At 35.8% G+C, this 15,203-nt stretch overlaps 1 protein-coding gene and 1 long non-coding RNA gene across 2 annotated transcripts in view; one reads left to right on the plus strand and one right to left on the minus strand.

Annotated features, from left to right (window-relative positions):
- Positions 1–508, minus strand: part of LOC107076882 (uncharacterized) — a 121,974-nt gene extending 121,466 nt beyond the window's left edge. The window contains exon 1 of the long non-coding RNA XR_001478011.1: positions 420–508. This is a non-coding gene — a long non-coding RNA (uncharacterized lncRNA). The remainder of the gene's footprint in view (positions 1–419) is intronic.
- minar1 (membrane integral NOTCH2 associated receptor 1) lies at positions 344–14,513 on the plus strand. Its single transcript, XM_006628616.3, has 4 exons — positions 344–938; positions 2,096–4,391; positions 8,395–8,649; positions 12,843–14,513. The coding sequence occupies exons 2-4, from the start codon at positions 2,142–2,144 to the stop codon at positions 13,038–13,040; spliced, it is 2,703 nt and encodes a 900-aa protein (XP_006628679.2). The 5' UTR covers positions 344–938; positions 2,096–2,141; the 3' UTR covers positions 13,041–14,513.
- The last annotated feature ends 690 nt before the right edge of the window (positions 14,514–15,203 follow it).

Below are 15,203 nucleotides of genomic sequence, written 5' to 3' on the forward strand. Positions count from 1 at the left end.
ATTTAATTAATCACACAGTATATAAGGCTTGTTTTAAACTCAAACCATGATTAAATTCACTCGGATTTAACTAGATCACTTAATCTATTTTTAAGAAAACGAGAATACCTCATCGACAGTCAAGATTTACATGAAGAAGCAACTTCTAATTAAACCTCTTACCACCTTTTCTTGTTACCATGTTGATTGGTTGCTTTATTTAGCATTGCACTCGAGACAGGTGCTTCTAACACTTTTCTTTTACGCCTTTTCCAAAAGTGTGAACCAACCAAATCCAGCAGGAAGAGATATTCTTGTCTCTGTATTACATATGATAACCAACAAACATTGCACAAAAAATCTCCTTTCTAAAATGTATGGGAATAAATACTACCTTATTTCTAACTGTTGTTGATTTTGTAAGAACAGTGACTACGTACTGTAGCAGCAGCCAACGCAGCAGCAGATTTGCTGTCGCAGTGCCAGTAGTATCAGTTGTTGTTTTTGGTGTTGTTGAGGCAGCAGTAATCATAAGGTGTAAAGGTGCAGTGTTCTTATTAAATTGAATACGGTAACCAGTTTTGCTGTACTTCCCCTGCAGTTGGCGAGAAGGTAGAATTACGTCATACTCCGTCGAAACAAAGCCGCTTCGGTCCTTTCAGCACCGCTGTCAGAGAGGGGACAGCTCCGTCTTTGAAACGGATTGATTGAGAATTGGAGTCGTGGAGAAAAAGAGGACAGTAAAGGGAAATAAACTGTTGTGAATCTGAAGACTCGAGGAAAACGAGTGAAAACCAAATGTGCGTCTCCAGTCTCGAATGAAAAACGTTTTGAATTGAACTGTGGAAAGGAAATTGAATATTTTAAGTGTTAACTTTGATTTACCGCTTCCTTACAGTTTAGGTAGAGCGTTACTTAAAATATAGCATGGATGGATGCAAAAAAGGACCGAGCATAAGGTATTTGTTTTACTTGTGCTTCACTTTTATTTTTAAATTACGAAGAATCATGTTTCAGTTTAGCTATAAAATAAAATAACAGATTTTCTAAAATAAAATGAATTGTAATTCCTAAAGATTTTAACATGATTTTGTAAACGTGCGTTTATGTCCATGGATACTTACTCACACATATTAAGTAGTATGTGTATATAAAAGTGTACGTGTGTATCGTATTTGTCACATTATGCTGTTTTATTTAAACGTGGTGGGAACTGTGCATTTCTATCAACATTGTTACGAGGGTACTTACACTAATAATAACAACGTTAATTTTATATAGCGCCTTTCATCATCTCAAGGCGCTGTAACAAGGAAGACATGGGTTAGATTCACTGTTATTATTTTAAAGGGGGTTTTTGCCTTTGTTAATGCTAATGACACCAACTCGTCCGGTTTGCTTAATTTTCCTTTGTTTTCTTTTTTCAAACATTATTTTTTACCTAAAGGTACAGTACGACTGGCCATTAACAATATGTCTTTAATAGTGCTAATTATTACAATAGCGTGTGAGAAACAGATACGCTTTGGAACATGAAAGCTGAATTGTCATTTCATCCCTAACTTCAGCAATTAACTGAGGCAACGGCTTTTCCATCACATTTGGGATGAAGCATTATTTTGAAAGAGACTGGTCTTTTACAAATGATGTGGAGTGCCCAAGACAGCTATAGAACATGCTCTGGTTGTTTGCTTTTATGGATGAGGTGATAAGATGATATGATCAACTTTTTTAGCTGACTTTGATTCTATTTCTACTATTTCTATACTAAAATAAGCCAAATTAGTTAAATGTACAGAATCAGTATTTCTAACCTCCAAAAATATACACTATAGGTCATTGATAAAGACACTTTATAGACTATAACAGTACAGGTCCTGATTTTTATGTGTAAGGTACAAAATCTGCTAGAGTAGCACAATAAGTTTTGTGTTGTCATTCTGGTGTAACATAATTTGTAACGGTGATTCAAAATCAAGACTTTGCCATACTATATTTTCATATATTTTTTCAGTTCCTCAATTTATGATTAGAATTACTAATAATAGTATATTTGTATTGATAATAAACCGTAATACAATAGATTGCTTACTAATCACATGTATTTTAATTCCAGGACAACATTCTTTTAAAATAAAAAGTGAAAGAAAAACGAATTGATCATGGATCCAACACCAGAGTATTCTCTCTTCCTGGTCAGGATTCTGGAAGAGCTAGACACCAAACAAAGCAGTGTTTCTTACCAGGATCTGTGTAAATCTCTCTGTGCCAGATTTGACTTGGCTCACCTAGCCAAGCTCAGGAGTCTACTCTTCTATACTGCCTGTCTGGATCCCAGTTTCCCTGCTACCCTCTTCAAAGACAAGATGAGGTGTTCAATGGATGACCAGCAGTCCAAAAAAATAATGGTGGCCGCAGACATAGTGACTATGTTCAACTTAATCCAAATGAATGGTGGGGCAGCCAAAGAAAAATTGCCCATTGGGCAACGGCCCAAGTTTCATAAAAATCAATCTTTTGAATCTTGTCGATCAGACACTGATGTATGCAAGTATTCTGACTGTGAACGAGCTTATGACCTCTCAGATGCGAGAGGGCATTCTGCAACACGGACCTCACCCTGTCCCAAAGCTGAATGCAACAGCACTCAGCATTTCATCCCGACTTCTGATCCAAATTTCTTGCTGGGAGTTAATAAGGAAATGAAATGCAGGGCTGCTTCCCTTGACAAGCTCCAGCTTCTGCCTCAGTATTCCAGCGGCAGTCCTCCACCTTGTGAAATGCAGAGCACCTACTTTCCTATGGATATAGATAGTGAATCAACAACGGATCAGGAATCCTTGCATATGAATTCAGGGATAAAAGAGACTTTCATGTCTAATTCAGAACCTTTTACAGTACACTCCTGTGTGCAGAAAAGGAACATTTTCAAGGAGGATTTCCACAATCTTGCGGCTTTCACTCCTCAAGTAATTACCACAGATTCCAAGCCGAGTGGTAAAGTAACTGGAGGCTACCACAGGAAGGAGTCTCATAAGCCTGCTACCTTCTTTAACCACAGTTTTGAGCTACCGTACAATAACCCGTACTTTGAGCCAATAGCTTCTCCTCCTCAAGAAAAAAGACGCGTAAAGCATGAAAGTTTAGATGATCTTCAGGCATCCACTTACTTCGGACCAACGACGGTAACAGAAAATATCAATACCAGAAGGTCTTCAGGGAAACAAGGCAAACAGTCAGCATGGCCTGTGAAAAGCCTGAGCCTGAATACGGAGGAAGGACCCGATTTTGAAAGGTCCTTTTTAAATGGCAAGCAGCCCAAGGACAATCATCGCCATAATGTTAGCAACAAGGACAAAGACCAGCATTATCAGTGCTCCAAAGAACAGTCAGTTATCTCACCTTCAGGGTTTGCCATTAAATCAAATGGGCCAAAAACAAAAGAGGCCAGCTCAATGTCAAGTGGCCCTGGTTTGGATAAAAGAGAAGGCATGAAAAGGTTTAAAGACAAAAGTATTAACTGCACATCTTTCCAAGCTGCAAATGTAGACAACACACTGAGCGTGGGGACTCAAACAGACCAGTCAGAGCAGAGAAAACTAAAGGACTTTGCCAGTGCCAGTCACACAAAATACAGTGAAAGGCATTCCTTTAAACACTCTGATGAGGACTCTGAAATAGTCAGTGATGACATCAGTGACATTTTTCGATTCTTGGATGACATGAGTATCTGTGGATCCAGTGGAGTCATACAATCATCATGCTACAATAGCAATGGGTCCTTGTCTCATTTGACAAAATCAGATGGAGATAGTTCACCTGAGCATAACACAGTGAAATCAAACAAGACCGGCAGCAAGTTGGACAAATTGTTTCACTCTTTAGAAAACACAGATGATGAGCTTAAGGTCAGCGTCTGTAAACTGGTCCTAAGGATAGGTGAGATTGAGAAAAAACTTGAAACCCTCTCTGGTGTACGAGATGAAATCTCTCAAGTCCTTGCAAAGCTGAACAAGTTGGATGAAAAGATTCAAGAACCAGAAGCAAACAGTAGACCAAATGAGATGGATGTGGCCAGCGAGGAGCATTCAGATGGAAGCATCTCACCAAGGGTCTTCCAGTGTCACACCACTGGGCATGCCGTCAAACTAGACAATAACCCCGAGTGGTGCTGCTCAGATGCCAGTGGGAGTAATAGTGAAAGTCTGAGGGTCAAAGCCTTGAAAAAGAGTCTTTTCATCAGGAGGTCATCCAGGTCTTTAACAGAAGAAAACAGTGCCACTGAATCCAAAATTGCCAGCATCTCCAATTCTCCCAGAGACTGGAGAGCTGTCTCTTATTCCAGTCACCCTGGGGAGGAAATAAAGGAAAAAGATAGAGACAGCAAAGAAAGACACAGAAAATCCAAAGAGGTAATTTGTATTATATAAAATTTTGACTTGCATTGCTTTTGAATTAAATGAATAGCTGCATCCCAAAAGAATAACTTTGTTCTTTAAAATAAAATACATTTTCCTTCCTGGTTATTCCTGGTCACATTAAAAGAATATAAAACATCTACATTATTTAATGTGTTATGTTATTTTATTTAATCCTCACATTTGTGTAAAACAGATTTACAAATTTATAGTACATTCACTGTTGTATATTGTGAACAGAAGTAGTTTTTTATTTGACGTATTATGTTTCCTTTGTTTTCTTTGACTATAATCCTTAGATTTGTTATGCACACTATCAATACACAGCAGCACAATAACAGTGACTCTGTTGCTGAGAGTCTGACAAGATACTATAGATCTGATGAGCTATGTCAGATCTTGCATAACTAATTGTTATGCATTCCTTTGCCACTTCTTGTGAAATCCACTTCCTGAGCTCAGAGGAAAAGGGACTTTCTGCAGTCATTTCTTGTATTACAGATGTCACTAATGTAATTTTTTCAATAGATGGATAGTGCTCAAGCAAAACAGTTAGATCATTACAAAACAATTACATTTAATTAACTAAATTAAAGCTTAATCATACCCAAACACAACAAAGCCTGACAACACATTTTTACCTTTAATCATACCATGATTAGTAGAATAATTAACAACAGGTGGATGTATTTTTTAAATCATCAGGTGCTCTGCTGCTCTTTAAAATATCATGTAGAGTATTGTTAGGCTCAGTGACTCAGGGATTCGCTCAGTATGGGCAAATCTTCATGTAAGATTTGGTAAGTTTGATCTTGGTAAGCAGGTTGTGCTCCTGAAATGTATGTTTTTAGATTTAAATTATGATAAGATATCAGTTTTAAGGTTATTTCACAACTGTTTAAGACCTAATCACTAAACATAATGGGCAGCTACAAGCAATGTCGAGCAGCTTTTGTTTTGTATCATTTAAAAGTTTAACGTTTCCTTATTGTTGCTATGAAAAATACAAACTCCTCTTTTTCTTAAACAATGGCCTTGGATTTCTTTGTGAAATCTTGACCAAACCAAGTCAATCTCCCAAACTTCACAATTCATAAACACATCTCTTCAGTCTGGTGGCAGAACATCTTTTAGATGCATGTTAATAACTCCAATGTGTTGTTTTTGTCATGCATAAAAATCTGAGCTGAGATCTACTCAAATTGTCTTGTCTAAACAAATATGTTGATGTCTTTTTGAACACTTGAACAAATACCACCAAAGACATACATATACAGTATACTGTGTAAAAAGAAAGATCAGCCATTATATACAGTATAAGTAGTCTCTTTTACTGTATTATGGTTTCTACATTGAAAATGTCCTCCCTTTCTTTTAGTCCTCATATGTTCCCCTAGCAGTTGTGCTTTCTGCATACTCGGCTCCCAATTAATAACTTGCTTTCTCAACTATGTTTCAGCTGATATGGCTGTATAGGGTCTCTTTGGTTCTAATTATGCAATCGGTATCAATCACTGTCAGCAAGATCAATTCGCAGTAGTCAATGAATCATCTGCTCATACTCTTCTACTGTTCTATCTGCACCTTTTTTCATTTCTTCTTATACACATTAGTGTTTATTTGGCTTCACTGCTGGCTCTTTGCCCAGAGAGAAAGCCGCCAACTACCAAAGCCTGCCTGCTGTTTACTACTTGTTTTAAGTATTCCTGGGACCAAACATTTTCTGGACCACCCTGCAGAACTGTGTTACAACCTCTCCTTTCAGTATGGTGTGTTTAATCCTTCCCAGCAGATACATTCTCTCTTTTTATTTGCTCTGCTTCTGCTTTTGGAATCTCTATCCTATTTCCATGTGAATTTACTAACCCTAGATATATACTTATATACAGTAACTGATGGAGCTTCATTTGAATTGTATGTTTCCTTATATATTCCCTGCTTTATGGAAGTTTCAATCATGTTTTTTTTTCTGTTTCTAATTAATAACGGCATTAGCCAGCACCTATGTTCCAGCTTGAGTTGTCATTTCCCAAAATGCCCTGCAAATGGTCCTTTTGGTCCTTCCCAGGGTTGTTTATTAAGAAGAAGTGTGAACTCAATATTTCACATTAAATAGTGATTGTTTATTATGTGGTGCAAATTATTTAAAACCTTTGTCAGAGATAGACAGGGGGCAGTAACTTATCCGATTGTGCCACTTTTTTCTTGCCTTTTTCCCAGTCTTTCTAAATTTACAGTATCCTTTTCCACTCTCCTTTAACTGATTGCCTCCAACTGCCAATGAGCCTTGCAAGTCATTTTGTTAAAACCATCTGTAAAGTGGCTTACTAAGTATCACTCCACACAATTTGTAGCAGTGTTCTCTTTCCGGCATGCAAGGTTCCCTGAAGGGTTTTAAGACCTCACATCATTTTTTACAGCCAAACAGCTCAAGCTTTGATGATATCAAGTAAAAAAAAGGGTAGTAAATTTGTGTTGTCCAATTGGCCTTGCAGCAGAATAAAGCATAACAGAATTTCCTTGAAGAAAAAAGTATTGTCATTTCAGTGAATCCCATTATTGTGGCAGGGAGAATATGAAGATGTAAAATTATGAAAAGCATTCTTATTTTCCATATTTTTAATTAAAAATGTCTGATATTTAAAACATGAGAGTTATAGAAATTCATGAAAAGTCAGTCACTTGAGTATATTTATGCATCCAAGACACTACAGCTAGCAATCTGTTGTATGAGATGGGTACAGAATATTTAATGTATACAGCAGAGTAAACATCTAGTCTAGGGAGACAGTAAATGTTGTTTTTCTTTTGGCTTGAATCAATAAAACTACTTTCTCCTTTCAATATTTTTTGTATTTGGTATTTGGTATATTGACAGGTCATTGTAAAGTTCAGTGAAAAACCTCTAAGATGTACAGTAACAGATTTTGCTATATAATGAATGCTTACATCTGCATTGCATGTTGTTTCTTTACAAATCATGTAAGGGTACAAGTAAGGTTATACATAAAACAGAACTGGAAAGATTGCTCTAGAGGGAAGAATTATAGTTAGTTTCATAGGATAATACATATATAAATAAGGATTATTATAAGCATGTATTCATGCTACTAAAAGGATATATAACTCCTATTAAAAGGCTATGTTTGGCACATAATCTTATATCTCTAAATCTACTGTTTTTTACAACTCTGCTGGATCCAGCACACCCCTCTGGTCAGGTCTTCAATCTTTTAAACAAATACAGACAAGTAAAGATTAACATGCCCCAGTGTGACACATTTGAACCTAACACCAATGTAATGCTGGTGCACTATGTCTTGGAATTATCCTTATCAAAACCAATAACTCATTCTGCAAACAATTACTCACTGCTAGGAACAGTCAGAAACTGTTTGGAAAAACTGCAAAATTTGAACAGAAAATAGTATTTTATGACAATCCCAGACTGCTTTGTAGATGTGTTGTTTGAGCTAGCAATTACATGCAAATAAAGAGACAATTTTAACAGTGTATGCTGGAAAACATCCTCAAATCATGCTTTGTTTACATGTGATGAAGACTGTTTGCATTGGAGGGCAATTTATCATCAGCTTGAAGATATTAAATGCCAACATTAGTTTTCATAATCTTGCTGCGCTTGTCTTAATAAATTAGTGGCCTGGCAGAGGTCTTTTTTGTCTGTTTGCTGATGAAGGTGCAAAAATAAATAATGATATGTCTACTGGGAATGCTTAAAATCATCCTTACATATTATGTTTAATAACGGAGCCAATAATATTAATGATAATATTAATCATAACACTGATAGGAATTACACTGCTTGTATATGACATTCCAGTTTTAATGTGATAATGGGATTTAAAATCCCTTCTTTTAGTAGCTCTGCTTTTTACTTTCATTTCCCTTGTGGCTTCTGTGTTCTGAGCTTGTAAATTGTTTCCCTCAAGGACCGTCTTTTTCTTGCTTAAGGAACTCTTGTGGTTTTTATCCACAGGCAGACCGGCAGTATGAAATTCCCCAGGCACACCGGACTTCAAAGCAACCAAAAGATTCCTACTTGATAGAGCAAGTCTTCAGCCCTCACCCTTTCCCAGTGTCTGGAAAAGCACACATGAAGAGCAATCCCCTGTACACAGATATGAGGCTGACTGAGATGTCTGAGGCAAAGCGGCCTCAACCCTCCTGGACGATAGAGGAATACAAACGAAACTCAGGAGACAAAGGGAAGCTTGCGGCTTTGGACCTGCAAGTGAGTCTTAATGATCTTCTTTCTCTTGTACAGTACATGCACTGTTTGTTGATTTCCATTTCCACTATCTGAGCACCTTCTTGTTTACAATATTTCAGTTTATGTGTAACTCAGCTCCTAGTGCTCAATTAGTCTCTTACTGGCACCTAGCCCCTGGGTTCTCCAGAACATTAATATCCCACATGACAGGAAACTGTCTATTGTTTTTTTTTTTTCATTTACTACTTTATTTCACCAGGTATGTCAATTGAGAATAATTGAGAAGCACCCCTTTTAGGATTTGAACCCATGATCATCCTTTCCAAGTCACTACGGGTTTAGTAGGTCAGTAGGAGTGGGTAACGTGCTCCCTTGAAAAAGAATAAGCTTTATTTGTACAGATTAAAGAGAGATTAGATAGTACAGTTGAACAAACATATATTTGTATTTGATACTCATTTACAAACTCAGTTAAAGTTAAACAATTAAAACCAAAAAAATAAAACCATCTTATTTACAGAAATTGTATACACAGAAATGTTTTTCCAGACGATGGACATTTTGTCTTTCACTGGAAGAAAGGTGAATTTCAATATTACTTAACTGATCAAAATACAAATACAAATATTTGTTACGTTGTATTTGTATTTGTTACATTGACATGGATTGTACATTAGTAATGTGTCGCAAGAGGACCCAAATTTTGCCATGGACCTACAACAATGCACAGTCTCTTTGAGCTCCATGACAATAGTATCCCATCATTTGACATATACAGTAATCTTGCACATCTTGCACATGAAGCACAATAAAAAGGGGAAAAATACAGGTTGGTAACTGTTTAGATCAATATTTTTAGAATTTATACTGATTCTTTGCACTGTAAATAGCAAATAGGTCACTGTCTATGGAGCTGAAAGTCCCTTTCATATCATCGGGTTCTATTAGTATTCGTCTCCCTTTCCTTTTCATAAAAGGGATTGCTCAGCCTTAGACAAGCTCAACATGCCTCTCTTTTTATTAACATGGTTGGCAGTTATTTCTCACTTGCACAAAATAATGTGCGAGAAGCCAATGCTGAGTCAATAACTCGTTGGAAATAGCTGCTTTTTGCCCTACCCTCACTAATGCTGCTGTGGTGATCTGTGTGTGTATGACTTTGAGACAAAGAATAAAATCATATCTAAAAAGTTCCAAACAAGTTAATATCTTACGATTTATTACTACTATATATATACTACGATATATGATTTATAACATGAGCTTTCTGTCACAAAATGACCCATCAATAAGATGCTGTAGGATTCACATGTTCTGCAGTGGTGTAGAACTGGCATTGCGTCTCTGCCTGAATAGCCCTTCTTCAGGACATTACATTTTCCATTCCTATGTCTACACTGTAAAACTTTCAAAAGCCAGCTTTAAATTTATGATTTCAGGGAGACGGTGGTTGATAATGCAGACCTGTGGGTGGTGCCTTTCAGTAAAAGAATAGCAAGTGTGGTACTATATGATATGATGTGGTATGCTGTGCTTTGATGGCAAGTAAAATATTAAGGTGTGAGGATTTCTTCTTAGAACCATTAATTATGTCCCTGGTTCAGCTTTATACAGTATTACACCCTTGTTTGCTTTTTGCTTGAGGTGAAGACTTTGACATTCACCCTTAATAATTAAACTTTAAAACACCCTGTGTCCCCAGGCAAGTAAAGTAAAATCAGTAGCAGTACAATCTATTATTAATGTGGCAGCTAAAATTTCATCTCAAATCTCTAAAATAATCTTATTTTCAACATCCACTGACTATTCCTCCTTGGTCTGTGCTACTCCAGTAACATACCCAATTGTGGTATCTGAAAAAGGAACTGTTAAAAATGTCCACCTTCAAAAAGCAGTGATTTTTAATTTACTTATGATAAATTTTTACAGTTATCCAAATGTACAAATAAAATTAACCTTCCAGCCCAGCTAATCCTAAAGACACGTGATTTCTACAATCTTCTGTGAGGATTCTTCTGGTAATATCAGTTGCTTCTTGACCTGCAAAAGGGCATCACTAAGAGACCTGCACCATTAATTCCAGTAAACCTGCACTCTGCTCTGATGTAACATGCAATCCTGCCAAGTGATCCAGGCAATTGATTGTGACAAAATTGCAAGTGTTTGAAGATTACCTTGTCTGGGCCTCAGCCATTATTGTCATTACACAAAACTGTCTGAATAAAATAGGTATTAGAACTGAGATCATTGCACCTTCTTGAAGTTTGCTTCATTTCTTTTTTCTTGAATCTTTCTCTCATTGTAATAAGAATTTTACAACCAAATGAGGAAGGAATTCACATTAGCATTTAGACCTGCTTCATAAAATTAAAATTATACATTATCCAAAGTAAAGACAGCTGTGTTTTATTTCCTGAACTGAAAGAGCTAAATGTTTAAGTGCAAAGCCAGGTGTAACAAAAGGCTATGTAGTTACCCTTACACAAAATTCTTAAAATTAACTGAGCTACTCAGGCACAAGGCCAGTACAGAATTTATAGCTCCATTACCACATAAGCACATCACTGCTGGAGAGGATGATTATATCTTTCCTTTTTATCCTGTTCTTCTGCGTTTATAAACATAAAAATATGATTTCTCTTTACTCACATTTACTCTGCAAATTCTGATTATGGTTTAGATATGAGAATCTTGGTATTCTGAGGAAATGTATACTGACAGGGATTAAAAATTAAATTAATTAGTCCTAGAACCAGTAACCTTTGTTGTGTTTTTAATGCCTCTCAGTATATTTTTAAGCCAGTCTGAAACAAAGCAGGTAACAGTTTCACAAAGCTTTTTTTCTGAAGTTGGAAAAGCTCTCTTTTTAAAAAATGAAATAACCAATTATTTTTTATTATCTACCCACACAATTTGGATTAATCAATTGCCTAAAGTCTTGGAATGACTCCTGTATCCACTTGAGAGAATATAAGACATCCTCCTTTGACACGCATACCTGCAGAACCACTCATCATTTGATTCACAAATGATTGACAGCAGAGCTAGCACAGTGTGGAGTACAGAGTCTGTCTCTGAGGTTCTGAGATACCATGCAAGTCACAGGACCTGCTGATGTGCCGAAAGCTAAGAGGATCCTGATGACCGAACCTAGCCCTACCCAAACTGACACAGAGACTGCCATTTTATTCAGAACAACTGTAATACCTTGAATAAGGAAATTCATGTGAATCAAGTCATTAAATGTCAGTTGGTTTTGATTCTAACATTTCAATAAAAAGGTGTTTTTGTGCTGCCATGGATTAGTACATACAGCACTCAATGGCAAATTGTCCCTCTTCATTTTATAGTAATCAATTATTTGAACCTCCAGAAAAGTGATTAAAAGAAGTTTTTTTTTTTTCAAAAAGCTGTAGAATAGGCTCTGGTATGCACCTTTATTTACAGTATGTCATGTTTAATGTGATAACATTATTCTACCTGGTAACTTTAAGCACTTAAAGAACAAAGGCAAGAGGGCCAATTATAATGATGGAGTCCTATTCTGCCTTGAGCTGTAAGTCTCTCACACAAATACAATGTATCTCTTGGTCAATGTCAGAGTGGTTTATGGCTTCCAGAGCTTATTGTTAGTGCACATATAATTTGAAACAAACCACTACAATTCATGACAGAACAAAGTTTGAAGGCTAGAGGTAGGCCTTTGAATCCTAATGTAATTATAATTATTTTTAATTGTAAGTTAAAAAACTCCCCCCCCCAAAAAAAAAATGTTCTTAATGACAATGGAAACACAAGAGTTGTCATTATTTTCAAGGCTGTTTTAATTTACTGCACACCTTTTACCATCTGAAAACCCATGCTTTGAGCTTCTTTGTTGTTGAAGTTTGATAAAACCTAAAACATTCATTTAATCTTTGTTATCAAACAGCTATGTTCAATGTCCCTCTTTTTGCTTGGTGTATCTTAATGATGAAAAGTAGTTAAAATACCTTTTAGACTAGATACTCTTGCAGAGGCTCTATCTAGACAGCCAGCATTGCTACAATAATCTACCAAGATGTGCTTGAACACAAACTGGAGTTTAATTTGAAGGCCTGAAGTGCTTTCAATCCATTTTCCACATAGTTGAGCTTGTATAAAATCAGAGGACTCTCTTTCCAAAACAATTGCCGCACTAAAACATTTCCTTTTTACTTTTCTCTTCCTTCTAGACTCAAGAGTCCTTAAACCCCAATAATTTAGAATATTGGATGGAGGACATTTATACTCCCGGATATGATTCTCTCCTGAAACGCCGGGAGGCAAAGTTCAGGAGAGCAAAGGTTTGTAAGATAGGTGCACTGATTGCAGCAGCAGCCTGCACGGTCATCTTGGTCATTGTTGTCCCTATTTGCACTATGAAATCCTAAAAATATTTAAAGTTGTCATATTTTATACAGCTGTAATGTAACCCTTCAGCTACTTTGTCTTAAATTATATATACAGTATAAATAATATTTATTATAGTATGTTGACAGGAAAGATTTTTGTATGTGTTTTTATTTATAGAATTATTTATGTTTTTTTTACAAACCAATCTTGTGGGATATGTAAATTTCATTACAAATGTTTTCATTTTAAATATTTACCATGTTTTGTTCTATTTAAAAGCTAAGTAAGAGGTTTATAGTTGTTTTTTAACATAATTTCACTACAGGTTGGTTATATAGCAAATGAAAAAAATTTATTTTTTGAGAGTTCTATAATTCAGATTTTCTTTGAGTAAATTGACATGCATTGATGTGTTTGCTCTGGCTTTGTATTATAATTTCTCTGTCTGAATGTAAATGGAAGAAATTAAGATGTTTTAAGCCCTAAAACTGAAACGTTATAGACATTGTTCTAATCAGTAAATTTTTACTGGGTTTGTGCAATGTGTTTTCTGAGGAGGAAGTATAACTAATCTGAAAGCAAAAAAAACATGTTCATTACAAACAAGCACCCAAATATTAAACAACCATTTATCTTTTTTTCAAATGTAAAAGAAGGAATATGCTTTGCTTAGAAAGTAAGAATTAAATGTGGCTTTAAACCTTATTTCTTTATGTCAGCTGTATAGTTGTTTTTCTTCAACTGATACTGTAGTCCAGGGAGATCCAAAGTACTGTAGGTGGATGGTTAGTAATGGAAATTACTCGTATTTTGCAAATCATTACAGAGTAAGCATTTTTAACACCAGTAACGGCTAAGTTTTAGTTAAAATATTACAATCTAGCATGAATGAACTGAAAACCAGGATAAGCTTTAGGTGTGCCTTTAACATACTATTATAGGCAAATACACTATACTGTTATTGTTGTCAACATCATCATTAACAACTATAACAATGGCATATTTAAGCAAAACATACCTTACAGCTGGTTTACTATAAGCTTTTATCATCCACCAAGAGGAGCTCAGTGTTTTGAGATGAGCCTTATTTTATTTTAGGCAAAAGAGATGCCCGCGTGTGCAAAGCCAGGTTCAGAAAAACACTTTTCCTACAAAGCTGCCAGTAGTAATGTCTCAGTGTAGTCTCCCTTGGGGCCTTAGAAACAGTAAACTGCCTACCAGGATCAGTATTCTGATCATAGCTCCATGCACATTTCTACACTCAGAATTTTATGTGGTTGAACTGAATGACCTTGGGTGCCGACATCAATATCACTAAGCAGGGAGAGAAGTGTTTAGATTGAAATAAGTTTCCAGAAACTGTCTGATCAGTCTTGTTCCTCCGCCTTTATAAACAAACTGTGAGCCGTTGCAACTGTAGTATTTTGTAAATAATTTCAGTTTACCAACACATTATGTAAACACTGGTGTATCTCATCTAGAATAATAAAACCATACCTTTCTGACTGTTACTTTGTGTGCCTTTCTGTTTCCTTCTGCCCAAATAGACCTCATACAGCTCTTTCCATTAGGAAGATTTTTGCTAAAAGTGTAAATTCATCTGTGTTTCTCATAGAAGGCTATTTTTTTCAGTAGTGGAAGAATGTATTTGAAATCCCTTCTAGCAAAACTCTTTTTTGTCACTTGCAGCTATTATTTCTATTTCACGCAAATCTTCAATGTTTTTTTTGTGCAAAATACTGTATGTTTTAGAAACAAATGTGGCATTTTGTAATTGATAATTTCACCACAACTTTCCAGGCTTTTTTCTAAAAAAAGACTTCAGGCAAGGAAAAAACAAAATAAATGCCTTAAATATTACCAAGGAGTTCATATAGAGATTTCAGTTATAATGATAGAATCATTATAATTCTATGTACAAAATGTCAACAAAAACAGGAAAGCTGTTAAAGGTTTTCTTATTTAGCACAACCACTCTTAAACCATCTACAGTATAATTAGTGAAGGTCATGAGGAGTTCACTGTGTCATCATCATTCCTTTCCCTCTGTAAATAAAATAAGAAATATAGCAGCTACAATCCAGACTTACATGAGGTCTGTTTTTTTCTAAAGGAATCCTGTATATTTGAAGATCAGATAAGAAAAGCTATGTTTAGGTGAAAATTGTAATTACTAAGAAGAATTTTACAAAAATGCTTTT

Source organism: Lepisosteus oculatus, chromosome 5 (assembly GCF_040954835.1).
Source record: "Lepisosteus oculatus isolate fLepOcu1 chromosome 5, fLepOcu1.hap2, whole genome shotgun sequence".
NCBI lineage: Eukaryota > Metazoa > Chordata > Actinopteri > Semionotiformes > Lepisosteidae > Lepisosteus > Lepisosteus oculatus.

Bases quoted from the DNA above. Each gene is read 5' to 3' on its own strand.
- minar1 (XM_006628616.3), top strand. From the start codon at position 2,142: ATGGATCCAACACCAGAGTATTCTCTCTTCCTGGTCAGGATTCTGGAA. The intron at 4,392-8,394 runs GTAATTTGTATT...TTTTATCCACAG, and splicing joins GACACAGAAAATCCAAAGAG to GCAGACCGGCAGTATGAAAT. The intron at 8,650-12,842 runs GTGAGTCTTAAT...TCTTCCTTCTAG, and splicing joins TTGCGGCTTTGGACCTGCAA to ACTCAAGAGTCCTTAAACCC.